The sequence below is a fragment of the Giraffa tippelskirchi genome, chromosome 3, assembly GCF_054371585.1.
Source record: "Giraffa tippelskirchi isolate mGirTip1 chromosome 3, T2T-mGirTip1v1.2.pri, whole genome shotgun sequence".
NCBI lineage: Eukaryota > Metazoa > Chordata > Mammalia > Artiodactyla > Giraffidae > Giraffa > Giraffa tippelskirchi.
The window spans coordinates 26467319-26486097 of NC_137277.1; the positions used below are offsets into that span (position 1 = coordinate 26467319).

Sequence of the window (18779 nt, forward strand, 5' to 3'; positions counted from 1 at the left end):
CGGTGCCACTAACAGACTTAAGCGCCACCACGGCAGCAGGATGGAGGCGGCTCAGGTGAGGACCAGTTCCTTCTGTTCTTCCGCCAGAGGGTTTTGTCCCTGAAACTGTTCAACAATTTGAACCCTCTATGATTAGAAGTACAGAGCTGTTTAGGAGGACAAAGTTAAAGAATAGGGGCTTAGTCAGTTAATATTTAATTTTAATAATACTTGTTATGCTTGAACAGTCAGCAGTGCACAAAGTGAATATTTACACACAGTGTGAACACATGCTTTAAATATGCAGTAGAGGAGGCGGGGCGAATTCACAATTAACAAAGCTAAAAAAAAATCCTTGTTATAAATTACACAAAACATATAAAAATATTTCTCTGAATGCATAGATTAAGACTTTAAACTCACCTACCAGCAACTGTGCAGTCTAATTCCACTGCCATACTCAAGAGTCAGTTGACCACAGAGGACATTATAAGAAAGATGCAGTGCAGGGCCCAACTCTCACTTGTAACTTCCTCAGCCTCCGTTTCTAAGCCCAGGAAATGCCCTGGGGCTACTCCTCTGTAGGCCACCTCCCAGCCAGGGACCTCCACGGCTTCTGAGAATCCCTAATTGATCTAGATGGCTGGAAGTGTACTAACCCCAGTGATTTAGACACATGAATTAATACTGAATTTATTTGTCCCAAGATAAAACTAGCCTTAATTGTATCAGTAAATTGTAACTTTTTTCAAAGGTATAGAGAAAAAAAGGTTAGTATTTCTAGCTTCTGCCTAGTTGAAACAGAAGGGAAGTTTCTTCTTTAAAGTATTTCAGAGAAAGGGAGTAATAAGTAACCTTTACTCTGCTAGACAAACACTGCATAAAGTGAGTAACTCACTATCAGTAATTACTGTATTACAATTAAGTCACTGAACAGAGTGACTCCAGGTCACAAAGTTGGCCTTGAAAAGACCTCAACCTCAGCTCAGCATTTAGGCAGCAGCAGGAGGCCATTATCTTAGCACAACACTCTCTTCCACTGACATCTTCTGCACCTTCTCTCTCAATGGTAGTGTTCCAATAAAATTAACCCAGTTAGGAAGTTAAGTTTCTTTGGAAACTATAGGCACTGTGGGGAGAAAGCTTCTTAAGACAGCAGGGATGCTCTTCAACAGCTGGCTTCAAACCCCTGCTCTCCTGTTTGTCTAAGTGTGCTCATTCTTATTTCTAAAGTTAAGCTATTTAGTTCAACAAGACAGTGGCTTTTCTTTTTAACATTAATGACAGTGAAGGGAAGGAAAAGAACCCTTAAATGCATTCTTTACAAAAATTCTTATGCCATGCTCGAGTTTAATCAGGTGTTTGTTTCCAGAACAAAGCCTGGTAGACTCACATTGACTTTGTTAAGTAGGTTAGTGGTGGCTGTGGGGGATCCCTAAGATTAAACAACTTGTTTACAAAAGCAACAGATTTCGGAGTTGTGTAAAAATCTTAATAATTTCAAAATAATCTTTATCTTTGATACAAAAATAAAGATGCTAACTCCTTTAGTTCAGTTTCCCACAATAACCTTTAAAATAGCAACAGATTCTGTCTGGAAAATTGCTTTTCATTTCTAGTGGAAAATGAAAGTGGAGAACATGGACCAGCAATGTTTGTGCTCGTCTCTTTCAGTGAAATTAAACAGAAACGCGAAGACAGGAATTGCTTCAGTTTAGAAAAAGAAAAATAGCCGCTGCTCTTTCAGAAAGCGTCAGAGAGCCCTCTAGTGACCACAAAGGGGAGTTAATGCAGAGATGACTACAAGCAATGGCTAGAGACGGAAAGTCATGTGTTTACAATGGAAAAGGTGGGGGGAGGGGAAGCTCTTTTGGTTAACAGCATATTTACATTAGGTAACTGTATTCTTAAATACTTTTAACCTGAGTAACATTTATGTTATGTGAAACCTCACAGCCACAAGTCACACCAAAATTCCTGTGTCCAGTACCTGTGCTTTCCCGTTTTCCCCTCTAGTCAGTTCACATTTCAGCAGAGTTGTGAACATGCAACACCAAGAGAAGTGTGTCCTGGCCCTTCAGGTGCACTGTCAACAGGACTGGATGCAAACAGGCTCTGCTCTCTCTCAGCTTCTGCCTAGACAACTCTCTTACATACACAGAAAACACACTGGGTATAGAACCGTCGGCTTCTGCCTCTCCAGGCCACTTCTCAGCTGTTCACAGCTTCGAGCAACAGGTTTATTGTGCACCAAGAGGCTTGGAAGAGTGGCACCGCTGCTTGGGGGTCAGGGGCTTCCTACCTTGGCAGAATGATGTTAGTGTATACTACGAAGTGGCATCAGGGGCCCTCCTTGGGCGTCCAAGGCATTTAGATCAATGGCTTGTCCTTGGCCCAGAGGTGATGCACACTGTCACAATACTCAGTAATAAAAGTTCCTGCTGCATTAGTAAGTCAGTTTTGAAGCTCTCCTATTGTAGCAAGGCCTTTCAGTCAGTGTGGATGCAGCATTTCTGAACAGAAAATTATTTTCACTTATCATTAAAACCAGTTCCAGCTCTTGAAAATCTTGGAGTCGAGCGACATCTTTGTCCTGAAACAAAAATAGGTTAAATAGATTAAGAGGAGCCACTTGTCTCTATGGTTCTGGTGTTCTGTGTTGAAACCAGTGATAGTGTAGGAAAATCCCCAGGAGCATGAACTGGGTTAAAATGTAGAAGCTCTTAATAGCAGCTGTTGCTCCAAGATGAGCACACCATGAAGAAGAGTACTGCGGGGTGTTTTCCACAGGTGCCCTGAGAAGCCAGAAGCCTGACATTCAGGGAACCGAGATGTTGGGAGGATCACACATGTACCTATATAGATGTACCCTGTAATTAGCCTGGTTCTTATGTTATAAAACACAAGGCACATCTGATAGTACACTAAAGTAATCCTTACAGATCACTACAGAGAAACAACTAAAAGTTGGTACATGGTACCAACTAAAATAGGTGAATGGTAATTCAGAACATTTTCTCTGGTATCCTACAACTTTTATAAATGCCAGATCTCTATAGGCCCAGTAGAGGAAAGCAAGCTCAATGGAAGACCACCCTTTGCTCTTTTTCTATTCTTATTTCTTTAACTATGACTCACATACCCAAAGAGGAAGGCACGTATTTTCCAAATGGAAAAATCAACCACATAACAGGCCTTTCTTACCTTTCTTACCAGAGTATTGGGTAACTTTCTGATCTTCTCCACTTGATCAGGATTAACACCCAGCTCACAGCAACTCACTCTGAGCAGCTCTTGGTAGGTGAGCTCCTGTCGGTCCAGTTCAATTTCAATGAAATCATTTTCTCTAAGAGATGGGTTCTGAATCCTCACCTTGAGTACCAGCTCTAGGGAAAAGGGGAAGAAGTGTTAATGAATCATTCTGGCATAGTTAGCTGATGCAATTTAAGATCTTTTTCAGAAGATGGTTACTGTTAATCATGCCCCATGCTGAAGACCTATGCCACCCAACAAGAAAACCAAGCACAATCAGTACAGTTTGCTCAGGCTCAATTCCGGCTCTGCTGGCGCAGCTGCCTGCATTGTCCTCCCTGTATCTAACACTGTGGTTCATAAAGTAAATGGGCAGCAGAATGAGATCGTGGACAACCATCCCAACTGTACAGAAGGATAATTTACTTCTGCTACTGGAGCTAAGCAGGTAGAGGCTTGAGAATGGGTTTGGGTATCCAACTACACATAAGCAGGGTATAGGGAAGAGAAGAGAAAAGAAGGCATGGGGAAGAGAAGAGAAAAGAAGGCATGGGAAAGATATGGTATAAGACTCACGCTACAAAGATTTAACAATTGTGGATCTAAAGATATTTATGAGATGTGAAAATCCTTGCAATAAACACAGTACAAGAGCAAAAAGATAAGCTACTAATAAAAATGAAGACTAACTATGATTTAAATGCCTTACTTTAATAAGGGAAGAATCTTGGCTTTGGGAGTAAACAAAGATCATTATTTGTGGGTCTGGGATCTAAATAGTCTGCCCCTAAATTCTGAGCCTGGCTGCAAAGAAGGCTCAAGCTAAGCATATATGTGCTTTTGGTAGTTCTGCTTTGCTCTTTATATGGCATCCCTGGGCCACTGTTATCAGTACCTAGAGTGACAGGTCCTCAAAACAGAGAAAAGGGAATTACTTATATGGAAAAAGAAAGGTAAGACTAGACTATACCCTATGGTGTCTGACTAGAATTGGAGGTATAACATAGAGTTTTTAATATTTTAAATTATAAGTAGATATAGCAATATAAAAAAAGTAAATATGTGTGTTTGTTTGCTTGCCTTTTTATTTCACTAATCCTCTCAGGCTAGTGTGCAGCTTGATATCCAGGAAGTATATGTTCATTTTCTGCTGCTGCTACTGCTGCTAAGTCGCTTCAGTCGTGGCCGACTCTGTGCGACCCCATAGACGGAAGCCCACCAGGCTCCTCCGTCCCTGGGATTCTCCAGGCAAGAACACTGGAGTGGGTTGCCATTTCCTTCTCCAACGCGTGAAAGTGAAGTCGCTCAGTCATGTCCGACTCTCAGCGACCCCATGGACTGCAGCCTACCAGGCTCCTCCATCCATGGGATTTTCCAGGCAAGAGTACTGGAGTGGGGTGCCATTGCCTTCTCCATGTTCATTTTCTACTTTTCATCTAAAATATCAATGGAGAGTTTGTTGCTTTTGTGATAAATTGTGGGAGCTGCTTTCAACTTTTTTTGTGACCTTTTGAACCTTGAATGACTGTGGTATGAATGGGTATATCCCCGATCTATCCTGTACTAGATGTGTAACTGGAAAAATTACCTATCTCTTTGTGTCTAACTTTCTCCATTTCTAAAATGTACTAATGGGATTCTCTGGTGGCCCAGCGATTAGGACTCATCGCTCTCACTGCCAAGGCCTAGGGCCAATCCTTGGTCGGGGAACTAAGATCCCACAAGTCATGTGGCACAGCCAAAATAAGTAAATAAAAATAAAATGTACAAAATAATGCTCATTTTAGGAGTCTGTTGTAACAATTAAATGAGAACTCAGAATTCTTTGAAGTTATGTTACTATGTACATAAATGTTTAGTTTATAAATAAGTCTTCCTGGTGAATCTTTCATTGTTCAATTGTTTATTGTTTGCTTGCTTTTTTCTTTCTTTTCTAATTCTGTCCTCTGAATGAGCTTAGAAGAAATGATACACTAGTAGCAATGAGCACATCTAGTGTTCACATTTTGGTTTCTGAATACCATTCTGCACCAAGAAAAACCAGGGCTCCTTGGAGAAATGGCTGATTCCAAGGCTGGGGCAGGGAAGTTGCACTAGGGAGCCTGAAACATCTTGCTGCACCACAAAGTAAGGAAATGAGCTAAGAATGATGAAGATGTCCAAGAGACACAAGAACTAGCTCCAAGGGGCTCCCTCTGGATCAGTCTGGCATAATTTGAACATCAAAATAAGGATACTAATGAATTATAATCCAATAAATAATAATCTATGCACTTATACTGCTGTAAACGGTGGAGAGGGGAAGGCCCTTCCTTATAGATTACTGCTTATTAGAGCAGAGAAAAAATGAAAGCATACTCTACAACAGAACTGGCCTGGACTCTTCAAAATCTGAAGGCCAAAAGGATAGTTAAAGGTTGAGGAAATGCTCCAGATTAAAGGAGATTATTCCAACATGACAGCCTAATACTAACACAGCAGGCAGGAGTGGAAGGAGTAAAAATAGCTACAAAAGACACTGCTAAACAGCTGATAAAATTTAAATACAAACTGTGGATTAAAGAATAGTATTACCTCAAAGTTATATTTTCTAAATCTGATTGTTGTATTGTGATTGTGTAAGAGACTATCTTTGTTCTTGGGGCTTCCCAAGTGGCTCATTGGTAAAGAATCTGCCTGCCAATGCAGGAGACGGAGGAGATACAGGTTCGATCCCTGGGTGGAGAAGCTCCACTGGAGGGGGAAATGGCAACCCACTCCAGTATTCCTGCCTGGAAAACCCCATGGACAGAGGAGTCTGGTGGGCTCAGTTCCTAGGGTCACAAAGTGTCAGACTCAACTGAGCACACATCCTTGTTCTGAGGGAAAAAAAGGACATGTAAATAGTTCTGGGTAAAGGGGCAAAAGATAATTTGTAAATCTCATTAAAGAGAGTTCCTTTTACTAGTCTTGCAACTTTTCTGTAAGGTTGTAATTATACTCAAAATTGCAGCCGAAGATGGAGAAGCTCTTTACAGTTAAAAAAACCGACCTGGAGCTGACTGGCTCAGATCATGAGCTCCTTATTGTAAAATTCAGACTTAAATTAAGTAGGGAAAACCACTAGGCCATTCAGGTATGACCTGACTCAAATCTCTTATTATACAGTAGAAGTGACAAACAGATTCAAGGGATTAGATCTGATAGAGTGCCTGAAGAACTATGGATGGAGGTTGGTAACATTGTACAGGAGGCAGTGACCAAAACCATCCCCAAGAAAAAGAAACACAAGAAGGCAAAGTGGTTGTCTGAGGAGGCCTTACAAATAGCTGATCAAAGAAAGAGAAGTGAAAAGTAAAGGAGAAAGAAAAAGATATACCCAACTGAATACAGAGTTCCAAAGAATAACAAGGAGAGATAAGAAAGCCTTCTTAAGTGAATAATGCGAAGAAATAGAAGAAAACAATAGGATGGGAAAGACTAGAAATCTCCTTAAGAAAATCAGAGATACCAAGGGAACATTTCATGCAAAGATGAGCACAATAAAGGACAGAAACAGTAAGGACCTAACAGAGGCATAAGAGATTAAGAAGAGAAGGCAAAAATACACAGAACTGTACAAAAAAGGTCTTAATGACCTGGATAACCACAATGGTGTGGTCACTCACCTAGAGCCAGACATACTGGAATGCGAAGTCAAGTGAGCCTTAGGAGCATTACTATAAACAAAGCTAGGGAAGGTGATGGAATTCCAGCTGAGCTATTTCAAATCCTAAAAGATGATGCTGTGAAAGTGCTGCACTCAGTATGCCACCAAATTTGGAAAACTCAGCAGTGGCCATAGGACTGGAAAAGGTCAGTTTTTATTCCAATCCCAAAGAATGGCAATGCCAAAGAATGTTCAAACTGCTGTACAATTGTGCTTATTTCACATGCTAGCAAGGTAATACTCAAAATCCTTCAAGCTAGGCTTCAACAGTATGTGAACTGAGAACTTCCAGATGTACAAGCTGGATTTAGAAAAGGCAGAGGAACCAGAGATCAAATTGCTAACTTCCACTGTATCACAGAAAAAGCAAGAGAATTCCAGAAAAACATCTACTTCTGTTTCACTGACTAAAGCCTTTGACTGTGTGAATCACAATAAACTACAGAAAATTCTTCAAGAGATGGGAATAAGAGACCACCTTACCTGTCTCCTGAGAAACCGGTATGCAGGACAAGAAGCAACAGAACAGTCATGGAACAATGGACTGGTTCCAAATTGGGAAAGGAGTACATCAAGGCTCTATATTGTCACCCTGCTTATTTAACTTCTATGTCGAGTATATCAACGGAGAAGGCAATGGCACCCCACTCCAGTACTCTTGCCTGGAAAATCCCATGGACGGAGGAGCCTGGTAGGCTACAGTCCATGGGGTCGCTAAGAGTCGGATACGACTGAGCAACTTCACTTTCACTTTTCCCTTTAATGGACTGGAGAAGGAAATGGCAACCCACTCCAGTATTCTTGCCTGGAGAATCCCAGGGATGGCGGAGCCTGGTGGGCTGCCGTCTGAGGTCGCACAGAGTCGGACACGACTGAAGCGACTTAGCAGCAGAGTATATCATGCAAAATGCTGGGCTGGATGACTCACAAGCTGGAATCAAGATTGCCAGGAGAAATATCAATAACCTCAGATATGCAGATGATACCACCCTAATAGCAGAAAGTGAAGAGGAACTAAAGAGCCTCTTGATGAAGGTGAAAGAGGAGAGTTAAAAGGCTGGCTTAAAACTCAATATTCAAAATAAAAACAACTCAACATTCAGAACTTCCCTGGTGGTCCACTGGCTAGGACTCCAAACTCCCAATGCAGGGGCCCTGGATTTGATCCCTGGTCAGGAAACTTGATCCTACATGCCGAAACTAAAGACCCTGCATGCCACAACACCAAGAACAGTCAAATAATTTTTTTTTAAAGGAAAAAAAAATAAAACTCAACATTCAAAAAACAACGATCATGGCATCCAGTCCCATCACTTCATGGCAAATAGATGGGGAAAAAAGAAAACTGGTAAATTTTATTTTCTTGGGCTCCAAAATCACTGCAGTGACTGCAGCCATGAAATTAAAAGATGCCTGCTCCTTGGAAGAAAAGCTATGACCAACCTAGATAGCATATTAAAAAGCAGAGACATCACTTTTCCAGTAGTCATGTATGGATGTGAGAGTTGGACCCAACTCTCTAATTATACATATATACTGTATAATAAGAGAGAAGGGTCCAACTTTGGAATTGATACTTTGGAATTGTGGTGCTGGAGAAGATTGTTGAGAGTCCCTTGGACAGCAAGGAGATCAATCCAGTAAACCCTAAAGGAAACCAGTCCTGAATATTCACTGGAAGGACTGATGCTGAAGCTGAAGCTCTAAGACTTTGGCCATCTGATGTGAAGAGCTGACTCACTGGAAAAGACCCTGATTTTGGGAAAGACTGAGGGCAGGTGAAGGGGGTGACAGAGGATGAGACGGTTGGATGCCATCACCAACTCAGTGGACATGAATTTGAGCAAACTCCAAGAGATGGTGAAGGACATGGAAGCCCTGCAGTCCACGGGGTCGCAAAGAGTAGGACACGACTTAGCAACTGAACAATACTCAAAATAGATAAATCATAACCCCACTCCTCAAAAAAATAGGAAGTAAAGAACTAGACCCCTAGACAACTTTGCCCTTTTGCAGAGGCTACTTGCTGATGAGAAGTTACCTTGCATATTAAATGGAAATGCTCCAGTGAAGAAAAATGGCTGGAATGCTGGCGCTGGTCCTGCATATGTCCCATTTTGAGGCTCCAGAGACATTGGTGGCTTGGACGGGACAGTAGAGAACAGGGATCGAGTCTGACTCACTGGTGGCTGACAAACAGGACCCGGTTTTGTGCTTTCTGGTGTTCTAAGTATAGCAGAGGGGGCAGACACATCCCCATTCTGAACTAGTGCCAAAGAGGTGTGGTCCCGTGGAAAGGGCCCAAGCAGGGGAGGTTCCCCAGGGGGCAGCAACGGAGGAGAGCCATCTGCAGGGGGTGATGCAGGAGGTGTGGAGGGGCCCCCATTCTGTAGCTGGGCTGAATCCTCTGATGCAGGTGTATAGATAAAAGGGAAGACTGGGTTGGCTAAATAGTTGGGAACAAAGGGCAGTTCTGACTCCTTCTTCAGCTGGGGGTGGTCGTCGCTGTCACCATCATCATCTTCCACTTAAAAAGATGAAAACACAGAACACTTACATAGTCCTTTAAAAATCAGCAAATAAAGGAACCTCCCTCATGGTCTAGTGGTTAAGACTTTGCCTCCCAATGCAAGGGGTGCAGGTTCGATTCCTGGTTAGGGAGCGAAGATCCCACAGGCCTCTTAGCCAAAAAACCAAACATAAAACAGAAACAATATTGTAACAAAGTCAATAAAGACTTTAAAAGTGGTCCACATCAAAAAATGAAAAAAATTTTTTTAAAAACATTTCACACAAAAAGAAATTACCAAGAGTATCCTGTGAAAGCTAGTGTCCTTTGGTATACAAAAAATATTTTGGTCAGCGTTTACTGCAGGTTTTTCATTACCATTTTTATCTCCTTAAAGTTTACAGATAAAAAAACCAAAACTTTATAATGTCTGCTGCTGCTGCTGCAGCTAAGTCGCTTCAGCCATGTCTGACTCTGTGCGACCCCATAGACGGCAGCCCACCAGGCTCCCCCGTCCCTGGGATTCTCCAGGAAAGAACACTGGAGTGGGTTGCCATTTCCTTCTCCAATGCATGAAAGCGAAAAGGGCAAGTGAAGTCGCTCAGTTGTGTCTGATTCTTAGCGACCCCATGGACTGCAGCCTACCAGGCTCTTCCGTCCATGGGATTTTCCAGGCAAGAGTACTGGAGTGGGTTGCCATTGCCTTCTCCTTTCCGGAAACAGCATGGAATAATTATCTTGGCACAGTAAGACTATCTTGTTTCTAGAAACAGACTGGCTGTTTAGCATCAAGACTATATACAGGGGATATACACACATATTTAGATGCATATATATATATATATATATAATTATGACTGATTCACATGGTTGTTGGCAGAAACCAACACATCTTAAAGCAATTATCCTCCAATTAAAAAAAAACTTTTTTTAAAGAATATATACAATGATATCATAAGTCTCAGTTTGACAAAATCAAGTTACCTCAAAACGACTCACCTCCCATAATCTTCCTAATTTCTCTTCTTGATGTTAATTGGACTGGCATTTCTCCCTTTGTGGTAAGTATCTCTTTATCAGCTCCTGATTTTAGTAAGTAAGAGACCACCTGACCATGATTGCGTTTACACGCCCAGTGTAAACAGGTCCTATTCCCCAAAAAAGAAAAAAACAGTGATTTAAAAAGTGGAGAGGTGATTTGGGATTTCAAGTTCTACACATCAGTAAATAAATATATGCAAGCCTGTTACAGTTTAGCTAGAACTAGAAAATCAGACTGGTAATTTTAACTTTTCTTTTCGGAAAGCAGATGATCGAAATATTTAATATGCTTAAAATTTATTTTTAAATTTCATTTCTGATCCTTGGAAAGAGCTAATTTATCCTAGGAGCTTTATTACAATGGCTTCCAGAAGGCTGGCTGCCTGGCTGGCTAGATAACTCTAAAGATACTGCTCAGTGTCCCTTATTATATTGTCCCAGTCTCTTTAAAATATACTTTTACATGGCCATATTCCTTTTAAGAGAGTGCCAAAACTTGCTTCACGTGCATCAAATGTCACTTGAAGATTAAATATTATCAGGCTACTAACCATCTCTCATCTGCAGCTTGCTCTGCCACTAAATTACTACAGCAGATTCCTGCCTGAATCTCAGTTACTCTTTTGCTTTTTACTTTTCTTTCCTTCACACATACACAAAAGGATTTCCAGTTTTAAAAGTTCACTTCTCTAGCTCTCTCTAGAAGGCTACAAACATACACTCATTTGCTTCAACACAAGGCACTATACACATACTTTTAATTCCTGAAGCATCTGAAAAATATACATCAACGGCCAAAATTTTTGAGAACTCTACTGAAGTATTAAGATTCATTTAAGTAAAACTAATTGTTCACTATTGTATACTTAGGAAGGAATTATGCACCCTCTAAAAGAGCTATTATTTTAACACTGCACAGAAATAGGACTAGCGTACTGGCCAAAATTCCATCTTAACAGAGCTACTAAATTCATCCCCATGGAAGGAAAATACTTCTTCTCCCTCTGTTTTGAAATGTCCTCATTCACCAACTCTCTAATTGAACTGAGATAAATATCTTCAGAGCTTTTAGGCGAATATAAATATGGCAAAGAATAGAACATATGTTCAATAGTGAGGATTAGGTCACCCACTTGAGAAGTATAACTGTCTAGAAAGTACATTTGGTTCCAGGAAAAAGCGGATTTGCCCTGGGAACCTCAAGATTTATGACTTACAGAAAGCCAGCTTGTCTGGCTGGCTAGGAGCAAACTCCACTGATGTTTCAGAGTGATATTTGAAACTATTATTCATTAGAATCAGATTATCAAAAAAAAGAACCAGATTATCCAGGTGCCTTTGAAATGTACTTCATCATAAAAAGAATTCTAATGTGGGGAAAATAAAAACAGTCTTGATATGGACTTCTAAAATATAAGCTCCATGAAGATAAGGAAGTATCTGCTTGAATATACAGGTACTTAATTGATATTTGCTGAATAAGTGAACCAAGGACAAGGTGGACACTGCTTAGAGTAGAAGGATCCTGTATATTCTTGATTCTGGGCAAACTGTAGCTGAGAGTGTGTTTGTGTATGGCTGTCTGGAAAACTTGAAAAATGAATAATTATAATGATAAGCATTCAAAAATGAATAGAACATGATAAGAAAAATATGTTCTTTTTTGGAAATAAAGTGCTCACTTGTAAGTAGTAAATCACTTGTTCACAACAAACCTGAGAGTGAAGGAAGTAATATTTAATATTCTGCCAGTGGATCTGAGACATTTTGGGACAAACCAACTGCTAAAGTATCTCCATGTAAAGTGGGGCTAAGTCAACACAGCACATCCCCCACAGCCCTGTTCCCTGAGTGATCATTTATAGTCCAGACTTGGGTGGCTCCAGGCAGCCATAATTCACAGGCACTATAGCCAGGCAGTATTTTCAACTTCTTCATGAGCTATAATACTTGTTTCTTAAAGCCAAGGGGTATGCATGACACCTGAATTACAACTGATGTGGGAGCTCGATCTTTGAATTTCAACTCTTTAAGCTTTAAATCTGCAGTCAGAATACCCTATCAATGCTGTGAAGTATTGATATTTCAGATTAGAAATCTGAAATATGGACATCCTATCAGTGCTGGTAAGTATTTCAGACCAGAGGCATAAATTTCAATTGTGCAGAAATTGTGGTTACTGGGCAACTAAGAATTAAAAGCAGTAACCATTCTGTTTTTCTGTGCTACTGACTAAGTTTTCTGAGGGTAACCTTTATATCCGATCACCTGGCACACTGCTTAATTTAAATTAAAAAAAAAAGTTAAAAAAAAAAAAACAACTTCTCTGGTGGTGCAGTGAATAAGAATCCTCCTGCCAATGTGGGGTACTAGGGTTTGGTCCCTGGTCTGGGAGGATTCCACATGCCTTGGAGCAACTAAGTCTGTGAGCCACAACTACTGAACCCATGCTCTAGAGCCTAAAAGCCACAACTACTGAAACCCATGCACCCTTGAGCCCGTGCTCTGCAGCAAGAGAAGCCACTGCAATGAGAAGCCCTCACATCCCAACGAAAAATAAAGCAACAAAAACCCAGCGCAGCCAAAAATAAATAAGAAAAAAAAAAGTTAACACAGATACAGTACTTTACATACTGGACATTGTTCTAAAAGCTTTACATGTATTAATTCATTTAGTCCTCTAAACAACCCAAGTTAAGGACTATCATCAACACTCTCCAGTGGTCTAATGGTTGGCAATCCGCCTGCCGATGCAGGGAACATGGTTCGATCCCTGGTCCAGGAAGATTCCACATTTTACAGGGCATCTAAGCCCGTGCACAGCAACCTCTGAGTGCATGCTCTAGAGCCTGAAAGCTGCAACTACTGAGCTTGAGTGCCACAACTACTGAAGCCAGCATGCTCTAGAGCCCCTGCTCTGAAACAAGAGAAGCCATGTCAATGAGAAGGCCTTGCATGACAACAAAGAGTAGCCCCTGCTTGTTGCAACTAGAGAAAGCTCATGTGCAGCAATGAAGACCCAACAAAGCCAAAAATAAGTTAATTTAAAAACAAACAGGCAAAAAAAAAAAATTCCACTTTACAGATGAGGAAACTGAGGCAGTCAGCAAATGGGCAAAACAAACAGTATGGTATACAGAATTGTGTTATAAGGACAATAAAGTAAGGAAAGAAATTAGGGAATGCCAGAGATAGTGGAGAGGCATGGTACAACTTTAAAGGACCAAGGAAAGACTCATTCAGGGGACATCTAAGCTAAGAGCTGAAGGAGGTGAGGGACAAAAAGCATTTAAATGAAGGGAAGAGAAAACACAAGGGCCTTGAATCAACATTGTGCCTGGTGTTTCGTTTATTTTTGGCTGCAGTGGGTCTTGGTTGCTTCCCAAGGGCTTTCTCTAGTTGCAGCGAGCAGGGGCCACTCTCGAGTTGTGGTATGTGGGCTTCTCATTTTGGTGGCTTTTCTTGCTGCAGAGCACTCACTCTAGAATGCTCTGGCTTCGGTGGTTGGGGTACATGGGCTCAGTCATTGTGGCTCATGAGCTCTAGAGCTCGGGCTCAGGAGTTGCGGTGCACAGGCTTAGCTGCCCCATGCCATGTGGGATCCTCCCAGACCAGGGATTGTCCCCTGCACTGGCAGGCAGATTCTCAACCGCTGCACCACCAGAGAAGTCCTGTGCCTGGTGTTTTCAGGAAAAGCAAGAAAGCCAGGGGAGAGAATGAAGGGAGCAAGGGGATAAATCGAGAGATGAGGCTTAGAAATAAAGAGCGGGGACTGAGGGACAAGGATTTGAACTGGAGGACCCTGTGGGCTTTTCCTCAGTTTGAGATTGGAGCCATTAAAGAGTTTTAAGCAGAATTAAATGATCTGATTTCTGTTTTAAGTCAGGATTCCTCTGGCTGCTGTGCTGAGAAAAGATATAGGATAGGGCTAATGAGGAGGCTACTGCATTAATCCAGGTGACAGATGGTGGCTTTGCACAAGAGGTGTAGTGACAGAGCTAGTGAGAAACGGTCAGATTCTAACTACATCACTGCTAGTGAAGCCGGCAGGATTAGCAGCTTGACTGGATGTGGGTTGTGAGAGAAAGACAGAAGGCAAGGAGTGCATCAAAGATTCTGGCCAGCCAGTGCAGCTCAGATGCTCAGATGAGGATTCAGAAGCAGGCTGGGGACAGTTAGGGGTATGAGGGAGACCAGGAACTCAACCCCGGACATGTAGAAGTCCTATCAGATATCTTCCCCCAATTAAATCTATGAAAGCCTCTTCATAGTTCAACAATCTTATATTTTTCTGAGCACCTACTATGTGGTTAAGAAAGTATGGTTTCTAAGACTCCACACTACCACTGCAAGGGGCATGGGTTCAATCCCTGGTCAGAAATTAAGAGCCCACATGCTCCGAGGTGTGGCCAGAAAAAAAGAAAATTGTGTGGGGTGGGAAGGAGGGTCAAGAGGGAGAGGACATATGTATATCTATGGCTGATTCGTGTTGATGTATGGCACAAACCGACACAATATTGTAAAGCAATTCTTCTTCAATTAAAAATAAATAAATTTTAAAAAAAGAAAGCATGGTTTGGAGGCAGATGCTGGGTTTGATTCCCAGCTCCATTAGTTACCGTAAATTCTTGGGGAAACTACTTATTCAGTTTTCTTATCTGCAAAACAAGAGAATAACAATAGCTCTGTCCCTGAGCAGCTGTGAATGAGATGATACACATAAATAATACATTTGGAACCTTGTTTGCACTACAGAGCAAACTCAGTAAATGTTACCTATTTATATTACACGGCACTTCCTTAAATGCTCACAACTCTTCTGAAATAACTAGAAAATGAAGTGACTCTGGCAAGGTCATATTGTTAAGCAGGAATGGAGAAGAACCAGCACGAAAGTCCAGGCTTGTTCTTCTACACAACACTGCCTCCTAGTGCCAACACAATGATTCACAGCTTGTGAACCACACAGCAATGCTAGAAACCGCATACATAGAGAAGCACATACAGAAAAGCAAGCTCGTTTGTAAACACTTAAACAAAACAAAACAAAAAAAGCAGTCTCTACTGTTTCCTGGTTTTCTGAACAGTTACCCAGGCTGTTTTCTTTGGGGTAAGTTGGTAGATGGATTTGTGAGGAAGTAAGGAAACTGATTCTGGCCCTGGCTATTAATAGTTGTGTGACCTAGGGCAGGTTATTCCCTGGGATTGAACCTATCTCCAATGTCCCTTTTAGTTTTAAACTGTATGATTCCGTAAAGCAGAGTCGCGCAGCGGAAGCGTGCTGGGCCCATAAACTGTATGATTCCACTTTAAAAACTAAAACATTTGCAAACTCACTTTAATTCTCAGCTAGCAAATAGCCTCGTTAAGCATTACTTGGATGAAATAAAATTTAAATGTGGAGAGGAGAATAACACCGCATTCAGTAACTTAATACAAAAAAAATTGACCACCAGCACTTCTTAAAATGTGACTCCTTATTTAGTTGGGAAGGACTCAATCACTGGCAGGCATCTGAAGTCTTGGATAAAGTCCCATATTTGAAACTGTTATAAGAAAATAAAGCAAAACATTATATAGGATTAATGAATGAGTCTTTCTGCCACAGGCAGCTGTAGGTAGCAGCAAATCAGTGCTGCAGTAAGACAACAGAGAAGCAGAATAGGAATGCAAGTGATTTATTTTCCCTAGTCTTGGGGAAAGAAATCGTGCTAGTTTATAAGATCCACGTTTGCTCAACTGTTTATGCTTTTTGCTCTGCACAGATGTGTTCTTCAGAGTAATTCCAAACTCGAACTGGGGAGAGCTCCAAATGAGGGTGAGAGTAATCAGCACCTTTCGGGACACGTTATGGGGGTGGGGGTGGGGTCGGCGGGGCACGGGGCTCCAGGGTTCGGGTGGGCGCTGCCGGCGCAGGACCACGTGGGCCGGGATTTGGGCACGACACGCCGCAGACTCTCCGAGGCAGGGGGGCCAGTGCTGGCCTCCAGAGCGCACAACCTCGTTGGCTCTGGGTGCCGGGCCACGCCTTAGCGGGCTTCCGGGGCTGCGCTAGGCCGAGGTCGCGTCCCGGGCCGGATGCTCTGACCCTAGGCCTCCCCCGCTCCCCACTTACCATCCGTTGACCTCATTTTGGGAGTTCACATCCACCCCGCTCTCCACCAGTTTCTGCACCTCCCGAATGTCCCCCAAGGCCGCGGCCTCCCGCAGCCTCTCCTGCTGCTCCTTCTGCTCGAGGAGAGCGCTCATCTTTCTTTGGCCCCAGGCCCCCGCCAGGGCACGCCCGCCCAGCCCTGGCCGGTCAGCGCCGTCGCCGTCGCGGACCACTCCCCGCCATGGAGAGACCGCGCGGGGCACAAGTGCCCCGCTCGCGCTGCAGCCCGTGCCGAGCCAGGGGCCTCCGTTCCCGCTTCGTGGCACGCCGCCGCTCCCTTGCTGCTCCCGGCCCGCGGGCCTAAGCCTCCTCCCGGCCGCGCCTCCCACAGGCCGGCTCCGGGGGAACCTATTCAGAGTGACAACCCTGACCCAGATATTTTCCGTTCCTACCCTCCGCGCGCGCGAGGGCTGGCTGTTTATGTAACTGCTGCACCATATTATCTGCCGCGATTCACCAACTATTTTTAGACCTCCCCACCCCGCAGCTTCCAGAGAGGAGGACAGACACGAGGAAAAGGAAGAATGAGTATTTGAGAGCCAGGAAAGCCTAATCCTCTGGAGCAGGCTGTTTACCAGGCATCAAAAATAATTGGTTTAAGAAAACAGACAAAAATACTAGTAATAATTGGTTTTGATTTTTCCCCAGTTTGTTTGGCTCTTTTCCTTATCTGAATCAACTCTTGCCTAGCAGGATGGGGAAATGGGCTGAAAACGATCCCACTATTATATGCCTATTATTGCAGAAATAGAATACAGGGTTCTTTCTTTTGACACTGCTTGGGACCATTCAGTTCGATTATTTCAACTGCTGTTGTCTCACTCACATTTTAGAGATTTCTTCTAATTCAGCTTTCAGGAAAAATATTTATATTGTGCTCAGAGTCTGTAAACTGTGATTCATTACTGATTTTAAATCATAATTACTCTTCGTGAAGGCCACGTAAGGAAAAAAGAAAAGAACACCAAAGAGGCTTTCAAGTTATCCCAGTCTTTAATATCAGGAGCTAGGGAGAGAAGTGGTCCAAGTATAAACAGCATTCTTCCTGACTCTCTGCCTAATCAATCTAATGAGGCTCAGGGCCTGGGCTGGCACTGCTTTACTACACAGCAGGAGAAAAAGAAGAGTATTGTTTTGCTGAGCCCAGGTTCCTGGGTGAGATCTTCCAATGTGGCACAGGATGGAAGCTTGCAGATGGGGTTGGAAGGATTAAGGAGTAAGCCTGGGGTGGGGAGGAGGAAGGCCTGAACACAGGAGATAAAATAGGAAATGACAAATTTAGGCATGGCGTGTTCATTTCCCTCTCTTGGGGCAGCCCAGGGTTTGCACAGCAAGCACTTTTCTTGCTGTGCCTGCGTGCTCAGTCACTTAGCAACCCCATGGACTGTAGCCGGCCAGACGCCCTGTCCATGGAATTTTCCAGGCAAGAATACTGGAGTGGGTTGCCATTCCTACTCCAGGGGATGCATTTCCTGCATTGGCAGTCAGTATTCTTTACCACTGAGCCACCTGGGATGCCTTTTTTTCTTGCTACTGTTTTATGAGAAACTCACATCTGTTTATTATGTTACAGTCATTCACACCGTACACAGTGCACACCAGGTGGTGCTGAATATAAACTGACTGCACTTACACTGACCTTATAGTGAACTGGAACTCTGCTTGAGGTTACATTGTCATTTGTCCCCCAACACACACTTTAATTCTCAGCATGGTACTCCATCTGAAACTGATGTGCATAGTAGTACTGGAATTGGGCCCTTCAGCACAATTCAAGTGACAGGGGAGTAGATAGTGGCCTCTTTAAAAAAAAAAAAAAAATAGTAGTTCAAAAAGCTTGGTAGTGAGTGCACATCAAAATCTGTGAGTTCTCTTTGTAAGGATTTATTTGTTAAATTACCCATATGCCCTACAATAGCTATCGAATCAACGAACATAAATATTTTCTTAAACAACTTCTGGTGCCTGCATGCTAAGTCACTTCAGTTGTGTCTGACTCTTTGCGACCCTACCCACTGTAGCCCACCAGGATCCTCTGTCCATGGGATTCTCCAGGCAAGAATACTGGGGTGGGTTGCCATGTCCTCCTCCAGGGGATCTTCCTGACTCACGTCTCTTACGTCTCCTGCATTGGTAGGTGGGTTCTTTACCACTAG

The 18779-nt window shown here is 42.7% G+C and overlaps 1 protein-coding gene across 2 annotated transcripts; it reads right to left on the reverse strand.

Moving 5' to 3' along the window:
- Positions 1 to 182: 182 nt before the first annotated feature.
- ANKRD40 (ankyrin repeat domain 40) lies at positions 183 to 16963 on the reverse strand. Of its 2 annotated transcripts, none has more exons than XM_081583285.1 (5): positions 16585 to 16963; positions 10428 to 10511; positions 8961 to 9446; positions 3184 to 3365; positions 183 to 2572 (listed from the first exon to the last, which is right to left on the reverse strand). In XM_081583285.1, exons 1-5 carry the CDS (start codon positions 16598 to 16600, stop codon positions 2426 to 2428), a joined length of 915 nt encoding a protein of 304 aa, XP_081439411.1. In that variant the 5' UTR covers positions 16601 to 16963; the 3' UTR covers positions 183 to 2425. The 2 variants fall into 2 exon arrangements, with proteins under 2 accessions (XP_081439411.1, XP_081439410.1); XM_081583284.1 differs by having other exon boundaries at positions 10428 to 10576.
- Between the last annotated feature and the right edge of the window lie 1816 nt (positions 16964 to 18779).

What these genes read in the sequence shown, in the direction of transcription:
- ANKRD40 (XM_081583284.1), bottom strand. Translation starts at nt 16,718, where the DNA reads ATGAGCGCTCTCCTCGAGCAGAAGGAGCAGCAGGAGAGGCTGCGGGAG. An exon ending in CAAAATGAGGTCAACGGATG is followed by an intron (nt 10,577 to 16,584) that starts GTAAGTGGGGAG and finishes TTTGGGGAATAG; the next exon opens with GACCTGTTTACACTGGGCGT. An exon ending in ATTTCCATTTAATATGCAAG is followed by an intron (nt 3,366 to 8,960) that starts GTAACTTCTCAT and finishes CCTTTTCCCTAG; the next exon opens with AGCTGGTACTCAAGGTGAGG.